Here is a 20,879-nt window from a genome sequence, read left to right on the forward strand (position 1 = left end):
CAAGGTAAGTTGTTTACATTATTTAAAATATTTCAAGCTTACAGTATACAACAATAAACAGCTGGTACAATGTAATGTCATCGTTTTAATTTTAATAAGCCCGTGGTTAATTACCCTTTTTAATCTTATGGTTCAATGCATCTCTAACACCTTCAATTGACATTCTCGGCTCGGGTACTACTTACCGGTACATGTACCCCGGGTACTCTTAACTTTACTTACATGTAGCCCGGGTACGGTAAAGAAACTTAAACATACCTGCAAATATTAGATTGTATCCGAGTTGTATATCTGCCAAAAATCCGATGTCGTTAAACATGCTAGCGATTAAAGTAAAACAATATTGTTTACCTTAAAGAAACTTCTCTTTAAAAAAAATCTGCATCAACATGCTTTTTAGTATGAGTGTTGAGAGGACGCCGTAGGAATAATCAAGTAATCAAGAATACGTCTCTGTTTCTGCTTTTATTTCCTTTATGTATAATGACGATAAGGATTGACGACTAACATTGACGGCAATGATAACAAGCATTGAAAACTAACACTAACGACAAGGATTGGCGTCTAGATGTAACATTGACGATTCTCTACAATAAATGAAATTAACAATAAAGAATGAATAATACGATTATAGTACAACAGATCTGCTATTCGAAGTATAATATGATAGCATACACTCATTAGAATAAAAGGTTTCATAAATAACAATTTGAAACATTTTCAATAAATATCGAAATATCTTATACAATATTTATTACACAGCATGAATTATTTGTTAAAACATAATATAAATACCAAATATGGTGTTCCCCATTTAACGGACCTCGCAAACCAAAAAATGTTTCTTTAAAAAAATCTATGACGGTAAAAAGTGAACGTGCGACATCGCGGAAAATATACTTGACAACGTCATACAATGACGCGACTTTAAACAATTTAAGATTTTAAATTGAATCACATTAATGATTGTAAAAATGAGTTTTGATAATACATTGTATAAATGCCATTTAACAGAAAATTGACATAAATGTAAACATAATTAATTTTTACAAAATAGCCGACAACAACCGATTTAGTGTTAAAATTCCCGGGTATGTTTTAGTATATTTACCGTACCCAGGGTACGAGCCCTACTAACTGTATTATTATTATATCTCACCGACTACCTTTACCTTGTTGTGTTTCAACCTGAAATTTATGTAAAATCCGGCTTTCTTTACTTTTATTTTTCATTCATTTGATTACGCAATTGTTGACGTATCTCGTGGAAAATTATTTGAATCTTTGGATTTTAGTGACGACAAGCTGGAAGTGTCAATTTATTTTTTACAATGAATCTAAGATGTATTTAATTTTTGTGTGTTTGTCATGCATAGTTCAGTGTTTTCCAGAAAAATTTGAGTAGCCAGTTATATGGCCGGCAACTATGCAGTAAAACCAAAGCATTTGTGACATTTACTTGATATATTTGGGAAAAGTAGCCGGCATCAAGAGTTAATGTAACCGGCAAGATCGCTAGCAGCCGGTATTTAAAGAGAACACTGATAATAGTAAACTAAATCTCTACGACGGGATTACAGCTTTGTAAAATTGTTTTTTGGGTGATAATGGTTAGTAATTCATACTAATGTTATTAAAAAATATCGGCTTTAAATTTAATTTGGAGAATGGGATGGAAGAACAGAAAATGAAGAGCATACAGGGATGGAAATAAGTGGTTTACCGTGAACCCGGGGCAAGTAGATTTTTGCCTGGGCAACTCAATTTCAAAAGTTGGTAAACTTCTTTTTTTAAAGCTTAAAACAATTCACTGCAATAAAAATTGAAAAACAATTGATCACCATGGATCAATACTAGTTAAATAACATTCATTATTTAGGAATAGGACATGATTCAATTCAGGCTCATAATAAAACATCATGCATTGAACATGTGTTGTCCGCAAATGTATTTAATTATCTATTATTTTATTAAATAAATGTATAATATTCACATGTTCATATTTATGGGCTCGTTATTCTTTATCTGGGCAACCAAAATACTAAAGATGGTTGCCCACAATAGTAAACAGTTAGTTTCAATCCCTGGCATATCATTGTATCTCTATTGTTATAAGCATTGCATTAAAGTTGTGATTGAGGTTAGCCTGTTGTTTATGGTATATTTACATTTTAGCTTGACTGTTATATATGAAATATATATAGTCGAGCTATCCTACTCAACCCGGCGTCGGCGTGCGCATTGGAATGTTTGCGTACCACCTCAAATATATTTCCTATGTCCATTGACATATTGCTTTTATATTTTGCATACTTCATTACCGACATAACCCCAATCTATAAACAAGAGCAGACAACTCATTTACTGTATCAAGCATTTTAACAGAATTAGGCCCTTTTTCACTAAGAATAATATGCATATTATTGATAAATCTATGTTAAAGTTTGCATATGACCTCAAATATTTTTTATGTCACTTGACATATTGCGTTCATACACCATGTATTTTGCTTATTAACCAACATGACCCCAATGTATAAACAAGAGCAGATAACTGTATCAAGCATTTTGTAACAATTATGGCCTTTTTTTCACTTAGAATAAGCATATAATTGATAAATGTATTTTTAAGTTTGCGTACCACCTTTAAATTGCCATAACTTGTTTATTATGCTCCCCCCCCAAATTTTTTAGGGGGAGCATATAGTCGCCGCTTCGTCTGTCCGTCGATGCAAAAATTTGTTTCGTACCCAATTTTTTTTGTACCCAAATTTATATATGTACCCTTTTTTTTTCGTACCCAAATAGTTTTTTGTACCCTAATTTTTTCGTTCCCTATAGGTTTTCATAACCAAATTTTTTTTTGTACCCAATTTTTTTTTACACAAATTTGTTAGAACCCAAATTTCTTTGAACCCATTTGTTCGTACTCAAATTTTTTTCGTACCCAAATTCGTTTTGTTCCCAATTTTTTTTGTACCCAAATTTTTATTTGAACCTTTTTTTTCGTACCCAAATAGTTTTTCGTACCCTAATTTTTTTTATAACCAATTTTTTTTCGTACCCACATTTTTTTGTACCCAATTTTTTCGTAAACAAATTTGTTCGTACCCAAATTTCTTCGTACCCATTTGTTCGTACTCATTTTTTTTCGTACACACATTTTTTCGTACCTTATTTTTTATTTGTACCCATTTTTTTCGTACCAAAATAGTTTTTTCGTTCCCTTATTTTGTTTGTACCCTTTTTATCGTACTCAAATTTGTTTTCGTACCCAAATTTGTTTTTTTTTCCTACCCACATATTTTTTCGTACCATTTTTTTATAGAAATAATCGATTTTCAATTTGATTTCATCTCTCCACTCATTCCATCACGCGAAACCCTTAAGGTGTCGCAACTCTAGTATATACTGCCAAGCGCCCTTTAGAGCATTATAGGCAGAGGGACATTATCGAGTCCGTTTCCTGTGAAGAACCAGTACTAGGTGTCTATGGAGGAGATAATGAGTGCTCCCCGAGTGGGGAGCGAACCCACGAACTCCCGATCGCTAGGCGGACACCTCATCCACTACACCACCGCGATCTTCCCGCACTAAAAGAAATGTTATAAATGTAATGAAACAACAAATTGTATATTTGGTAAAAAGTGGCATAACCACACCTGCAAAGAATGTTATTTGTTAAGAAACGTAATAAAGAAAACATTTAAAGCATGTCGGCTTTTCAGTAGCATCAATAAACCTGACGTCATCTAGTTTCTACGATTGTTGTTCACAATGAAAGTGACGTCATTTGCAAAATATTTATGAATGAAATCGACGTCATATGTTTGTACAATTCAATGACGTCACTAAATAGTGAACTTTGTACTAAGAAGGGCGGAGTATTGAAAAAATATAGTTCACGTTCAAAAGCTTGAACCAAATCAATCAGAATCGTGTTAGAAACGAAATATTTTTTTTCTATGATGGTTTGTTGTCGAATAACCCACAGCAAGGAGTAAAGATGCGTGTTATTACTCGTGATTTAATTCCTACGCATCTATACTCCTTACTGGGGGTTATTCGACACCAAACCATGATTTTTTTTTTTCTTAAACAAAACATATCTAATTACAACCTTCGCGCAGAGATTTGACCGGAACCAGCAAAGTTGGATCAAATACATGCCCTCCTTACCAACCACATGATGTTAGCAGAGCCATGAGGTACACTAATTTTCCGTTGTTATTTTTCTTCTTTCTAATTTAGTTCATTTATTTTTTATAATGAACCAAAAGTTAAACATTATTTTAACTAGAAAAGAAAATGATACTACTCTTTATAACATACTACTTAAACAAAACAATTACTAAATCTGGTAGGATTTTCTTGTGATGGCAGAGATTATATGTGAGGTAATGAAACGACAACTCTGCGTGAGGATTGATCGAATTAGTGCAACGCCACGTATTGATAGTCCGGGACTTAAAGCGAACATTTCACAGATATGCGAAGTGACAATGGCCCACTCTAATTGCTTATCAATTGTACCGTTGACAGGAGTACGCAATTCGCACATTACCGTAGGCACGCCGGGTATGCGAATACTTCGTTTACGGATGGCACTTCACTAACAGAGATCAACAAACGCCACGCGCTAGAGGTAAGTTCCTCTGTTTTATTTAAAGTTATATCCTAAAGATTAGTTTTTAAGACAAGACACATGGTCGAGTTGATAAATGGTGTATCCTTTTGTATTGGGAATACACAATTTCACGGAAGAATGGAACAGTTTTGCCCAAAAAATAGAAAATTTGATCGGAAAACAGCATAAACTGGATGATCAGTAAACATTTTAACAAAATAAAACTACTTAGAATTATTGCAAGAAATTTTTTGCTATTCCAGCATGTAGAGTAATCACTGTGCTTCAAATACTGAAATTTTGATAGCATTCAATGAAATATAAACAAAGATAGTACATTTTGTAATAGGTGGCATACATAAAGTTGCAGCCACTTTGTTTACCGATAAAGGGCACTTCAGATTACGGAGACTTTCAACAAAGCGGGCACTCTAATAACTGAGTTTTATCTTCTACCTCAAATGCATTTATTTATATTATGGCTATTCATACGAAACATTTTAAAAATATATTTTTCAAAAATCACATGACTATTAATTTATACTATGTTTATTATAATTGCAATTTTCAAATAAGATAATATTTATTATTAAATAAATGTGTACGGATAATGCGAATCAACACAATCGTATTTAATTTTACTTATAGCAGGGCTCTAGATAACGGTAGTGAAGGGGTCTTTATGACGCAAATACACATTTGTTCTTCATAAAATCCTATGTCGGTTGTGCTTATTTGAATCGCATCATCAAGACGATACTTATGCGTAGCAACAAAATTAAAAAGAGAATGGTAAAACTCCCTGTATTTTGAGCCCTGCTTATAGGGAGCACTTCCCTTTACGCAACGCTAACGTTTGCTCGAAGTGCGATTCACCTGACCCTAAATCACTGTATTGGTTGAGTTTTAAGAATCACGGTTTAAATTAAATCGTAAAATCAACTGATTCTGGAAAAAAAGGAATGCGTACATAAAATGTTTAAATGTCATATTATGGAGTCAGTACTTAGTATACCCACACAAACGAAGTTTAGGGTGCTATATTGGATAGAACTTCATATGCAGCATGTGTTGTGTTTATATTAAAAAAAAGACGGATATGCATAATTTTTACACCACTATCGTGTGATTAAATCAACCCCGCCCGTTCTTTTATTGCTATTTTCGTTTATTGGCATTGAGCCAAAAAGTTCCAATAGAATTTCGAACCTGCATCGCTGCTGATATTAATCTCTGAGAGGCAGTTTAAGCAGAGTGATTATTCATGACATGCTATCTAATATAAAAGAAAATAGCCATAGTACCTTCATTTGGACATAAAGATAAATGCTTTAGATCAACCGCTTAGAACGTAATTTAAAATATATGGTCATATAGATTTTACTCATTAGACATATCCAATTTGTTTAACATTTATCTTTCACATTTATACCAAATCATAATCATATTTCAAAGGGATAAGAACATGCTTCGGTTATTCGTTTTTTATTTGCGTACTAAGTACATACATTTTTATTTATTGCCTGCTTACTTTAACAGTATTCCACAGCGAATTCTGCATTTTTGATTCAAAAAATACGAGTGTGTTATATCTGGAAAAAAGTGTCTAGATGTCAGGAAACGAAGTGCCATTGTTTTTTAGATGATCGGTAAACGAAGTGCAGATGAAAAATGTGCATGCGACTCTTAAAACATTTGAATTTTCTCAAATACATTAGTAAACTAAAATGTAACATGTTGTAACATTACTGGATATATTGATCTTTTATTTCGAATAGTAAGCACGTTCTTGATTTATTTCCAAGTATGTTTATTTTGTTTAAATATGTACTGATCATTCAATTCATGCTGATTATCGATGAAATTTAATCGTTTTTTTTTAAAAATAATTCACCGTTTTTCCGCGAATTTCTTTCTTCGCAATACGAAGTGCTATACCATTAATCACCCAAACAATGTTCTGTGTCTAAAACCCAAATAAACAGAACATAAATACAAGAAAGCTGAAGAACTCACCTCTCGCGCGTGGCGTTTGTTGTTCTCTGTAAGTGAAGTGCCATCCGTAAACGAAGTATTCGCATACCCGGCGTGGTAGGGAAACGTAATATTAGTAGACAAACTGGATCAGATGTGTCTGTTATTAGCAGTGTTCAGCGTTGTTACGTGCTATTAACCCACTGAGAGCACTATTTCTGAAAACAAAAAAACTATTGGGTATAACTTCGTCCTCATTAAGAACAACGTATTTAAACTTTGGGATAAATATGTTATCTTTTTCAATATTTTCATAATAAGGCAGATACAAATCCCCCCCCCCATTTTGTGTGGGCTAAAAGGTTAATGCCTACTGTGAGGATATATGCAACTGTTTTTTAGTTCACCTGAGCACAATGTGCTCATGGTTAGCTTTTGTGATCGCCTTTTGTCCGTCGTGCGTTGTGCGGCGTCAACATTTGCCTTGTTAACACTCTAGAGGCCACATTTATTGTCCAATCTTCATGAAATTTGGTCAGAAGATTGGTCTCAATGATATCTTTGAGGAGTTCGAAAATGGTAACGTTTGCTTGGAAAACATGGCTGCCAAGGGGCGGGGCATTTTTCCTTATATGGCTATATATGGCTATATAGAGAATATATGGTTGGTGACTTTTGATATCATGTGATATAAGACGAGTCTGATATGGCGTAGGAAAAGGCGAGGCTTGCCGAGCCTTTTCACACGCCATATCGGACGAGTCTTATATCACATGATATCAAAAGTCACCAACCATATATTCTTTTTATTATTCCACATTTTAAAGTAAATAAGAAAATATTTACAAAACAAACAAAACAAACAACCGCTAAATTTCATTGATGTAGATACGGTGGTAAATATGCAAATTAGTAGCAACCTGATTACATCCGCTAGCGTCTATGCATATATATTTACACATAAAAAAATAGTTCGCAGGTAATCAACAAACAATCAAATTCAAACGCACATAATTTGGAAAAAAAATATACAAAAATTGAATCGAGAAATCGATACTTACAAGAACAAATTCTGCACTAAAAACACAATACCAATATTTTTTACAATAACACATTCGACATGTACTTCCAAGAGTACACACCAACCGTTATTTTCAAAGCGAATGTGTAGAGTGAAAATTTCAAACAATAAAGACAATAATCAAATGGAACGGGATTTTAACGTAGTGCGCAATTTGGAAGTGATAAGAGTGATTTATTTTTCAACTTGTCCATCTCCGTAGTATACGTTTAGTTGTGAGATGTTAACAGTTTCACCCAAAAACAGGCCTTCACGTGCGAAGTCAAATTGGGTGGGGAACGCGACTACTTGTGTATTTCGAGTCGCTGGAACTGCATAATGAAGCTGATTTTGTGCAATATTCAACGACGTTACCAGCTGTGTGTTAGACGAAACGAAAATGCTTTGGTTTTGCATCGTGTTTTGAGACTGTCTGGGTTACATGATGGATTAATTGCTGTTTGACTGACAATAAAGGAACATATGTTTGTGTTTGGAGATTGGTGAGGTTAATATCTTCACAATTGGGAAATCCCAACATAAGGTGACTACCAGTCTGACCACTGATCTGCATAATATCAGTGGGAGCGCATACTGAATCCCGCAGCTTCTGCACCATATGTTTCCTGGCCGAATGGTTGGTAAGTTTCATTGTTATGTATACATGCTTAAACACACATGTTTCATCATTTGTGCCATTTTTTTACACCTATTCTCATGCTGATGAACCAATGATAAGACTGATTTATTTTCTGATGTTTTCCTTTTCTTTTTCCCTTTTAAATGATGTACATTGGTGTGATTCTATGTTTAAATAATTAATTTTGAAACATTTATGCAGCATAATGTTTAAAGCATTGATGTAAACATTATTATATTATTTTGGTTATCTGTGTTGTTATCAAGTTGAAAAATTATTATTTATATACAAATAAAGCTTATTAAGACGCGCGAAAAAGTGGCGACAACTTTTTTTGGCCCAGTGAAACCCCTGATCAGTGCCAGTTGTTCTACTGTCGCCAACTGTTTATTCAAAATTGTGGAAAATGAGTTGCACACTGTACCAAAATTTTAAAAAATGAGTCGCGCACTGTTCAAAATTGTGGGAACCATTCGTAGCCCACTGTTCATTCTGATTTCAAAATTGTGGAAAAATGAGTCCTACACTTTTCATCAATTAAATTTTGAAAAAATGAGTCACGCGCTGTACAAAATTTGTAAAATGAGTTGCTCACTGTTCAAATTTTGAAAAAAAAAAGTCATGCACTGTTCATTCAAAATTGTGGAAAAATGAGTTGCGCACTGTTCAAAATTGTGAAAAAATCATGTCATGCGCTGTACAAAATTTGGAACAATCATTTGCGCACTGTTCAAAAATGGGGGACAAATTAGTGTGGCACTGTTCATTCAAAATTACAAAAAAATAAGTCACAAACTCTTCAAATTGTGAAAACACATGAGTTGCGCACTGTTCAAAAATTGTAAAAATGAGTCGCGCACTGTTCTAAATTTGGAAAAAAATGAGTCGCGCACTGTTCATTCAACATGGTGGAAAAAATGAGTCGCGCACTGTTCACAATTTAAAAAAATGAGTTGCACACTGTTCAAAATTGTGAACAAATTGAGTCATGCACTGTTCATAAAAAAATTCACTGTTGAAAATTGTGAACAAATGAGTTGCGCGCTGTGCAACTTTTTTGAAAACATGTGTCGAAAACTGTTCAAAATTGTGTTGCCCACAGATCAACATTGTGAAAAAATGAGTTGCAAACTTTTTTTAAATTGTGAACATTTGAGTCGCGAACTTCTTTTAATTGTGAAAATTTGAGTCGCAAATTTCTCAAATAAGGAAAACACCTATTCCCTTAATAAGCAAAAAAAAGCCCTGAGTCCATAATAAAAATATTTTAAGTTAAAAGAAATTCTTAATTATTTTTATATAAAGTGGAGTTTATACATTTTCATTTTGTATTAATAATATTGTGTCTATTAAAGTTGTAATTTGTTCAAGTTGTGCCATAAAAATGTTATTAATATACTCTATTTTGAAATGTTATCTCCTGTTGGATTTGTTTTATTTTATTATAATATGAAATGTTTTTCTTTTAATGGCAGAAAGTTGCGACCACACATTCCATGGGTGATGATATCTACCAAAATTCTTGGCGGCACAGTTCTACCCTCGTCAGTTGCACTGGTCTGAGTCTTTCTCTGCCTCTCAACCAACTCGAGATATTCCCCCCCCCCAACTGCATCCCGGCACAGCTTCACATCAACCCATCTAATTAATTTGTCGGAAAAGTAATACTTTTTTGTCGACAAATTTATTTTTGAGAGTATTTATGTTATTGTTTTATCTGAACATGTTATTAATCTATATGTCACTATAGTTATAAAGTTTAAATTTTAATACAAATTATATATCTGGATTTTTATTATTAAAGCAGTTGTGCAATGAGTGTTTGATGGTGTTTTTTTCTAAAGGATTCTTTATTTTATTTTCAAGTTGACTACACAAATTTCCTGTTTGGTTGTGGAGATAGAACCATTTTTTGTGAAAGTTTGAGATGTTGAGTCAATATTTGTCATAAATTCTTCTTTAAATTGATCAAATCTGTCATTTTTTTATTTAAAATGTGTTAAGTATATTTGTGTTACGTTAAATGTTTATCATAACTGTTTTAAATTGTGTTCATCTGCAGCCAATGAATGGTAGCGGTTCACATTTGTATTTGTTTATTTTTTTTCATTGATTAATGCTCATTTAATTAACATTTCCCTATAGATATACTTAATAAAATGTTAGTTTTGTTTAAAAAAAACAACTTTTTGTTTATTTATGTTCTTACTTCTGAATAAAATATGAATCGCTGTTTGTTTCCATTTAAACCAAAGAAGCGATATACCACGCCTACAAAAAGTAGTTCTCAGAATGGGCGGGGCTAAAACATGGAACGCTAACAATTTTCATTGACTAAACCAAATATGGGCGGAGTTTTAAAACGGATATTGATGGGCGGAGCTTAAAACTGTTATCGGATGGGTATCCGATAACACTTTAAAATATCATGTCAGCGTCTCCAACGTAAATGCGCTGTCGTGGCATAATAAAGTAAAATCTTGTTAACACTCTGGAGGCCACATTTATTGTCCGATCGTCATAAAACTTGGTCAGAAGATTCATCCCAATAATATCTTGGACAAGTTAAAAAAATAATGCCGGTTGGTTGGAAAACATGGCCGCCTGGGGGCGGGGCATTTTTCCTTATATAGCTATAGTAAAACCTTGTTACCACTCCAGAGGCCACATTTATTTTCCGATCTTCATGAAACTTGGTCAGAAGATTTTTCCCAATGATATCTTGGATGAGTACGAAAATGGTTTCGGTTGCTTTAAAAACATGGCCACTAAGGGGCGGGGCATTTTTCCTAATATGGCTATATATTGCTTTAGTAAAACCTAATTAACACTATAGAGGCCACATTTATTGTCCGATCATCATAAAACTTGATTGCATGATTTGTACCAATGATATCTTGGATGAGTTCGAAAATGGTTCTGGTCGGTGGAAAAACATGGTCGCCAAGGAGCGTGGCATTTTTCCTTATATAGCTATAGTAAAACCTTGTTAACACTCTTGAAGCCATATTTGTCCAATAATCATGAAACTTTGTCAGACGATTTGTGCCAATGATATCGTGGACAAGTTTGAAAATGGTTCTAGTTGCTTGAAAAACATGGTCACTAGGGGGCGGGGCATTTTTCCTTATATGGCTTCATGGATCTTCATGAAACTTTGTCAGAATATGTGTTTAAATATCACTTGGTTGTGTATGACAATGGTTCTGGTCTGTTCAAAAACATGGCTGCCAGGGAATTCACTAGTCATGAAAGTTGGTAAGAACATTTTGTTCTAATGACATCTTGAGCTGCACATAACAGGTCAGTTCCTTTGAATCTCAGGTGAGCGACTATGGGCCTTTCAGGCCCTCTTATGTTTATAGAAATGTGTCTAGCATATAAGTAATTCAATCTTATTATAGCCCACATTGTTATTTACTCGGCATGGGCTAGTAAACTAACGGGCCGTAAGAATCGTATCGTTTCCAGGCTAATTTTCTATATCTGAAAAAGTATCCGATCGGGCGACATCAACGTATACAAATGGCGCCCACATTCTGTGTTACCCAACGCGATAAATATAATAAAGCTACAAATCTACAAAATAAATCGAAATAATAATAATGTTTCATAGCACACACTGGTAATAATTGAAATATCGATAAAAGCTGACCGTGAAATTAATACAATTAATTTACGACACACTTACCGGCATGGAAACTTTAACTTTTAGTCAATACTCATAACAATAAAACAAGATTTACGAAATCGAACGACTGGACAGAGCGATATATTTTATTCCTTTGGGAGTTTCCAATAAAAGATGAAAACACACACTCCGAATTATGTTTTGTTTCGTGTGTTGATTATTTACTAAACTTTTTATATAATATTTTGCTGTGAAAAAACAACAACACATTTTTGTCCCAAAATTCCATAGTGTAAACCTTTACTGTGTAAGTTGCAATTATCCAACTCCCAGCTATTGACCATCCGGTCGCCCGGAGTCGAAAGGAGTTGCAACTGTTAACGAGAATTTTCATGTCAAGTAGTCCGCCTGGAATTCAGGCAGTACTTTAATAGGTAAAATGAGCAACATTCAATATTTTGTGGAATAAATAAACAAACAGATCAGCTCAAATCAAAACAACTTGATGCGGTATGCTCGCAGAATAATGATATTAATCCAAGTTTCAAACACGTAAAAGGTTCACGAAAAATGTGTAAGTTTTTGCGATGGAAAACTCCGAGTATTCTTATTTGAAAATATGCTTTTTACACGGAATTTCGTTTTATCAGAAAGAACTCTGAGCTGAACGTATGTACTTATAAAAGCTCAGAGCTTTGAAGAAGAACTAAAACTGGTGTGTTTTGTCACAGAAATTGCGACACAAGAGTTACGTTATACATTACGTTTTCAATTGATGAGAATACAAGAACGGAACGCTGGTTTAGGTGATATACATTAAAGTGAGTCAACAAAATGGTATGATATGTATGATAAACGATCACATACGGAAGCGTGGGCTAAACGTCTTTAATCGACCAAAACGGTATACCGGCCATCGGACCGTCATTTTGGTAGTGAGCCGATTAAGGGCGAGCTCTGTCGTATTTTCTTGTCTGATAAACATGGACCCCATAAACAACACAACATTCGTTTGAACATCATAAGGTAACTTATTGTCATGGCTAAAAAATTAAACAGACACGTTTTTGTGATTTTAGTATGACGTATGCATAACACAAAACGAACATAACACTTTCGTAAGATGAGCAACACACTGGGGGTGTGCATAATAAAAAAGTCGTTCTTTCTAGAACTTATAAAATTCAAGCATTATAAGGAAAAATAGTATTGGTTCAAGCCTCTTATTTCATGCAGGTGACTAGAAATATTTCGATTGCACTACATAATCTTAAACTCAAAGCTAAACAGAAACATGAAAATGTTTTACGATAACATTCGAATGATATTTGTTTTGTTTTCCGTGTTATGGTTAAACGAAATGAACAGACACGGAGTATATGTCCGGATATAAGTATTGCATTAAACGTTTTTAATTTAGTGACTATATTTTTAACATTACCTACCGGTTAAAAGGATGATCTTTAACATTGAGGCGAAACAAAAGCCACTTCATGACAATTGTATAATTGCATAATTACATAAATATAGTATGAAAATTGTATGTTTAATAAGAGTTTTGTTAACCCCTCGACCGCCCCCAACAAATAATGAAATAAAATAGATAAATAAATAAAATAAATAAATCGTGTTACTAAGTACAAAGTGCATACCAAAAGCTCACCAAAAAGATATGAAAAGGAATATTTTGAGAACATGAACTAATGATACAATATAAATGCTAAAACTTAAAAGGCAGTTCTAAAGATCATAAAATAAAATACAGAATAATTTTGTAAAATAAAAAATCACAGACGCTCAAAATATGAACGTAAATTTTGTTCGTGCATAAATGGCCTCTAAACGTTCACACCCGATGTTTGATGCACATTTATGCAGTAGCACACACTGTTGCTCTTTATTGTCATCGACCACTAATCCCAGCCACCACCGCCATCACAGCCACCATCGCAACCACCGCCGTCCCCACCACTGCAATCCCCACCGCTGTAACCACCGCTGTCACAGCCATAGTTTCCACCATCATGTCCGCCTTCCCAGGCGCTACTTTCTCCTCTGCCGCTATATTCGCTATAGCCAAAGTTCGAACCTCCTAAAGACGAAGCCTTATTGCCAGTGCGTCGGCTATACGCAATTCCGCCATGTTTTTTGTTTCGTGTAGTGAAAGTATGATTTACTGAAACAGGATTCTCATGTTTAAAATTGCCGGTAGACATGATCAACAATCAGTATTACTACAGCACTTTGTTAATGTACATACATTTTGACTCAGTTATGAGAAACGTGTTTTCATAATCCTTCCATTGCTATTATAATGCATATTTATGTCTAAACGTTGGGTTTAGTTTAATTGTATGTTACTTGATTTTTATTCGAAAAATATGTTTTGGAATAGATGTATTTACTTGGCATACTTTTTATTGTTAAAATCATACATTTTTATTATCACTTGGTTATTGTATTATTTATTTCATTGATATTTCGTCACACAAAAACAAAACAAAAACAACACATACTTTTTACATAAATTTATTAAGACTATATGTACATTATAAAGCAGCCATTGTTTAGATAAAATTTAGTTGTTAATGCTTTTGTTTTACTTGAGTCTTATTCGGGGCAATCATTCCTCGATTTCCTAGTAAAACCTGTTCTGACGACCGCATACAAAACGTAGACATTAATCCACTTCCAAATTTAAGACTGTTATATGATACAAAAAATTACCGAATGGTCCACCGCCATGCTTTCCAACGCTGTTGCCACCACACTCGTTCCCCATGTCTCTCTTTGCAATATTAAGTCGTTTTTCCAGCACAGAAAAGTCACACTATATATTTATTGTTTATGTTTTCCTCACTTAAAAAAATGTATTCTAGGTGTTCCTTAAAGTAAGTTAGATTAATTCGCAATACAGCATACTCATTATATTTTAAATTACTCGAAGCAACTTCTTATATATACGTCAACCAGATCGAGAACACGATTTCGCAATTCATTTTGTAAACATATTAAGTTTCCTTTTAATTGTTGCGTTCTTTCAATACACACGTGTCTATTTATAACGGTGTCATTGTCCTACGTGAGAAATTTAAGACTGTTTACTGTTTACGTTGTCTGCTTTCGTTTTGGATGTACTCCGTTAATTCTGTTTTTGGAGGGTTGTGGGGCTTGGTGTAATCGATTTACTACAAGTGCAAATGTAAACATGTTTTGCTTACTTCTAAATAAGTACATTATGATAGGGGATTTTTTATGAACTTGCATGCACATCATCAGTCGATCATCTAATGATCGCGCACGTACAAATAACTTACGTTCCAAAATGGCCTTGCATATGCATACACACTTTAAAAACAAATCATTAACGGTGTGTAATACGTTAGATTTTTATGATGTTATTAATGTACTTAATTATGATGTTTTTAATTCATTACATTATTACACCCGCCTTAAAATTGCAGTGGTCATGTTTGGCCCACTTGTTTTTTTATTTGAGACCTTTCGCTGCATACGTGTCTTGCTATGATCAAATATTTCTCCGCGATGAAGCATCATTCACGCAGATTTATGCGAATGGCATGTACACGTTCCTCATGTTGGTTAGATATACACACACTAAATGGTCAATGTCAAAACAAGCTTCACATACGGAAGCGTGGGCTAAACATCTTTAATCGACCCAAGCCGTATAACGGCCATGGAGCCGTTATTTCGGCAGCAGGCCGAGTTAGGACGTCCGGCAAAACTTTGTCGTATTTTCTTGTCTAATTAACATGCCCCCCTTAAACAACACACTATTTGTTTGGGCATCATAAGGTAACTTTATTGGCATTGCTAAAAAAGTACACAGACAGATTTGTGTGATTTGAGTATGACGTATGCGTAACACAAAACCAAAAGAACAATATCGTAAGATGAGAAACATACTGGAGGTGCGCATAATACAAGAGTCGTTCTTTCTAGAAATTATGAAATTCCAGAAGGATTATTAGGAAAGATATTCTTGGTACAAGCCTCTTATTTAATGAAGGTGACTAATAATATTTCGATTGCACAACATAACATATAACTCAATACCAAACAGAAACATGAAAATGTTTTATGATAACATTCAAATGATATTTGTTTTGTTTGTGTGTTATGGTTAAATGGAATAAACAGACCGGAATATATACATGTATACGGATAATAGTATTGCATTGAACGTTTTTAATTAGTGATTATTTTTTTAACATAACTTACTGAAGGTTAAAAGAGTGATCTTTATAGCTCAGGCGAAACAAAAGCAAATTCATAACACTTGCATAATTACATAATTATAGAAAACAATTTTTATGTTTTATAAGAGTTTTGTAACCCACCATCCGCCTTTGAAAGTCATTGATGAAAATTCGAACCGAGTTATAGAACGATTTTAAGGTAATTCTATTTGATATAATATTCCTTATTTATATGTTAGAGATTAAGAAAATAAATTATTGACATTAAACTCGAATATACTCACTCTAAGAACAAACAACATGTTATTCAAGAAAGAAATAGCACAACAATTAAACATATCCATTTCAAGTCTAAATATACATTTGCCTCAATGGCTTTATCATATGGTACACAATGCATAATCGCAATGGGCCAATGCGGTTTGAACTCGTTGGGGCTTATTCGGTATACCAGTTAATTACAAGGGTAAACACAGGTAAACACTTAACATTTTGTAATTCGTCACGTAACGGTTATATAAACACACACAATATAGGACTGCGTTTCCCTGATTAAAATAATATCTTTTAAAAGTGGTAGAATCAATTTTCCAGAAATTTCAAACACATGCACCTTTCTTCAAATTAAGGTTACTACAGGTCTACGTGCAATGGTATTGTTTTGTACCATGCTCAACAAAATAAGTTTTTTTTTGCTTCAGATAATGAGTTCTCTGTTATTGGGAAATTATTTTTTAATAAGATGTTCTCCGCCACACAAATAAAGGAACTCCAAATATGGTTAAAAGTTAAAACGAACTATCGGCGATGATTCATATACTTAAGCAGAGGAGGTAATCACGTGACAAACAAGATGGCGACGTCCATGCCGAGGCAGGTATTTTTCGTCGATTTAAACCTTGCATTTTTTTATTCCGCTCACTTTCCAGCCATATTAGGAAGAAAGTTACTGGCTTTTATTTCATAGTTATATTTGCTAAATATCTCGACTTTACTCGGTGCGAAATTTCTTAGCGGGATGACCTAATTAGGGCTCCACTAAGAAAATTGGCGGGGAGTTAAAGTCGATATATATAGCGAATTTAAATACGAAATAAACGCTAATCACCTTTTTACTGATATGGCTGAAAAGTGAGCGTCATTTAAAAAATAAACAGAAGTAATAAAGGGTATAAAACGGCGAAAGATAACTGTCTCGGTATGGACGTCGCCATCTTGACTCTCACGTGATTACCCCATCTGTTATGCATATTATGATGAAAAAACTCGTCACAAACTCTTAAATATTGTCAAAGATATGAACTTTAAAAGGCTCTAGTGTGTAGAGCAAATATGTAAAATGCTGTTATTTGTATGTTATTTAAATGTGAATCAATGGATTTCTTAAAAAAACATCAAGCGTTTTTACTTTATATTGCGTTGATATACTCCTTAAAAAAAGAGGACCAACAGGATCGACTACCTGTCTACTCACAATCTTACTATATACTACATACATAACCTGTCCTTTTGAAAACAGTGCATTTTTGCTATAAATGAAGAAAATTAACATGAATCTCATTTCGATGCATGGCGAGATTTTTGAAATTTCTTTTAAGGTAGCGCACCTCTAATGATTTCCCGCGATTTCTTCGAAGGTTGAAGAGCCTACTATTAGGTGCCGTAGCCTAGTGGTTAAGGCGATAGACTAGAAATCTTTTGGGATATTCCCGCGCAGGTTCGAATCATGCCGACGACGTATACTTTTTTGCGACGCGTTTTATTTATTTTCTTACGTAATTTGATTTAATTTGGCATATAAGCTATATTTATTGTTAAATATGTTGCAATTTTTATGCACATTATTCAATTATTAAAATTAAAACAACGTTATGGCGAAATTGGGTGATTTACTGTTGAAAATACGAACCATGCATGTTGCATTTTTATTTTTATTTCAAAAAGTAAACGGTAAATATGTCTAGTTTTTGGTATTTTTGCTGTATATAGTGTTTCTATAAAAACTAAGTTTAAAATATGACTTAAATGATACTATTTTGAATTTTATGACACTTTGTTTTTAACCGACCCAATTTTTACTTGGCTGAAATCACTTACATTTCATGGCGCTCTTCAATAGATAAAAATTTGTAAAAAATAAATGTCTGTAAAAGAATACGTATTTCATCTTGTTTAAACTTTAAACACCTTTACAGCATCTGTACACACCAACTGCATGCCCATATTTGGAAATTTGAATGAATTATGGAACTTTTATATACCCCAGGGGTGAAAATAAACTGGACAAAAGCCGAGCGTGGGGGTGGTTTTGAAAAAATCGGTATATTTTTTTAAAAAGCATGGAAAGCCTACCTACAACTTTGCATGTAGTTCAGTGAAATGATGCTGATTAAGAAAATAATTAATTAGATTATGTTTGGATATGTGCCCATTAGAGGTGCGCTACCTTAACACACGTTTTAATTTCAGACAGATGTAAACCAATGTTTTTAACATTTTACAAGTGTACCATATACTAGAGAAGTTAATAATATGATGCAATTTTATTGTGTTTATTTTCATAAAATCAACCCACAATTTAAATATAAATTAGTATCAACATAAAGTGTTTACAACATGCATTATTCGTTTCGTGAAATTCTCGGGTAAACAATTCTCTTATGCTTATTGATGGGTGTAGATTAACATACCGTTAACCCGCTCTATTTTCATATAATGAGTTATTTCATCGGGGCCAGTGGAAGTTTGTTCTTACGGACATACGTACGGACGGGTGAATATGGGTAGGTAAAAACAGACATACAAGGACAAGCCTTAATTATGTACACAGTTTCCTAATTAATATTTTATCAACTTGTTGATTAATTTAAGTTTTATTCTTGTATGAAACAAAGATCTGAGCTTTTGTCTCTGATGGAAATAGAGTTGTCTTAAAATAAAAGAAAAACATCGAACGCTCGAAACGCAGTAGGGGTATGAATCATTTCAAGGCGAGAAAACCATTAAAGATCCGTATACACTCGTATAAAAACTTCCAACAAAACAAAGTGCCATACGAAGGTTAATTACAATAGGAAGAAACTTAAACAAGTAATGCTGGTGTACAAACGTTAAAATACAATCTGCTACTTTTTAGCATGTACAAATAGTTTCACGATGTCATCTTGTGGCGTTTTACGGATGATCTCAAGTCAGGATCGAATTTATTCGGTTGGCGATGCTTTATGAAAGCTCTACCAGAAATCTGCAGCTGCCGTCATAAAACAGATGTATTTCGCAACTCTTTTAGAGTCAGGTTCAAGCGATTGCATACACACGATTACATTTCACCTACATATAAATAGCAATGCAGCTAACGCTGTTTGAACTAATACACTTATGAAAGATAATCCAATAATTTAAATCGACAGAATGACCTTTGAAATTTAAACAAGATATATATAAATACAAGTGATCTACTTACCAAACTCCAGTAGATTACGGGCCTCTTCAAAATCATGGGAAAACCGAATTTTTCTTGCCGCAGTTCCATTCAATCATGCATAGCCCCACATACACTTTCATTTTTGCATGCTCTTGTTTCTTTTTTTGTATTGCTGAATGCTTGAGGGCAGGGCGTCATTTTCTCATTAATAACATAAAGATTATTCATGAGAACTACGTCATTTTCCGACGCTCCTCGAAGCCAATCTCGCATTCGCTCGTAAATATTCGGATATCGTCGCGGTAAATTCACATCGAATATACTGTCCCACAAAACATGAAAACGAGCGTTTTGAATCTCGTTAAAAAAAGAATGTAACCATGCCAAATCTAGCGATGTAACTTATGTTATTGTTATACAGAACAATAATTTGTTGATGGGTTAATTTTTTTTAAGTATTCGTTGATTTTAAGCATTTACGGATTTTTAAGTTGTAAAGATTGAACTCAGGCATGTCTGCAAGGTATACATTCAGCACGTTCGCACGGTATAGCTAAATATAAAAGCATATGTTAAGTAATCCGGCAATGCTTGGACAAACTCTTACATCTAACTAACAATGTTCATTAAGTTAACTTGAACAATGTGTACACATTCCTCATATGTAGTAAACAGTTTCCAAACGCCGATGGATGGACTAAACGTTTGTGCCTAAAAATTCGTGGCGTTGTTGTATTACTCGCGCAATTCAGCAATTTCGTTGTCATGAAATAATTACACTAACGTTGGCCATTAATTCCTACCGATTACATAGAAAAGGAAACACAATAGTAGTTGTCACCATAGATCTGACATTTTTATTGTTCGTGTATTTCGAAGTTTATGAGCGTTATCATATCCTACCGAACTCGGGGATAAAACAAACTCCAAATGCACTTACAATATGCTCAAGAAAGAGCGGGGTTATTTCAAATGTAAGCCGTTTTTTTATCTTTTTAAGTGCTACCGAATAATAATTATTAAACTTTTTTTGCGGTTTTGTGCTGTTGCGTATGGGCACCGGAGTGCCCGGAAGAAACCTCAGCATGTCCATAGTAAGGGACAGGACACGCATTAAGTTAACTGTTGTATTACGTTTGAAGTTCATGTAAGTGATGTTTTGTTGAGCTTTATTTCGTCAAACTAAATCGCCATTTATCAATTACGACAAAGTTTATATGCATGGTAAGTTACTATTGCATGAAGTGTCTGGCAGAGGCCAAGACAAATAATACTTGAGCAAAATATGCTCTGCCAATTTA

At 33.8% G+C, this 20,879-nt stretch overlaps 1 protein-coding gene and 1 long non-coding RNA gene across 3 annotated transcripts; one reads left to right on the forward strand and one right to left on the reverse strand.

The window, feature by feature from the left end:
- The first annotated feature begins 7,694 nt into the window (after window positions 1–7,694).
- Window positions 7,695–10,532, forward strand: LOC127874344 (uncharacterized). Its single transcript, XR_008046828.1, has 2 exons — window positions 7,695–8,301; window positions 9,776–10,532. It is a non-coding gene; the product is annotated as an uncharacterized LOC127874344 (long non-coding RNA).
- A 2,410-nt stretch (window positions 10,533–12,942) lies between these two features.
- LOC127874592 (loricrin-like) lies at window positions 12,943–16,520 on the reverse strand. Of its 2 annotated transcripts, XR_008047008.1 has the most exons (3): window positions 16,439–16,520; window positions 14,659–15,119; window positions 12,943–14,107 (listed from the first exon to the last, which is right to left on the reverse strand). XR_008047008.1 is itself a non-coding variant. In XM_052418981.1 (2 exons), exons 1-2 carry the CDS (start codon window positions 14,711–14,713, stop codon window positions 13,845–13,847), a joined length of 318 nt encoding a protein of 105 aa, XP_052274941.1. In that variant the 5' UTR covers window positions 14,714–15,118; the 3' UTR covers window positions 12,943–13,844. The 2 variants fall into 2 exon arrangements, 1 of the variants encoding a protein (XP_052274941.1); XM_052418981.1 differs by lacking the exon at window positions 16,439–16,520 and having other exon boundaries at window positions 14,659–15,118.
- Between the last annotated feature and the right edge of the window lie 4,359 nt (window positions 16,521–20,879).

Source organism: Dreissena polymorpha, chromosome 3 (genome assembly GCF_020536995.1).
Source record: "Dreissena polymorpha isolate Duluth1 chromosome 3, UMN_Dpol_1.0, whole genome shotgun sequence".
Taxonomy (NCBI): Eukaryota; Metazoa; Mollusca; class Bivalvia; order Myida; family Dreissenidae; genus Dreissena; species Dreissena polymorpha.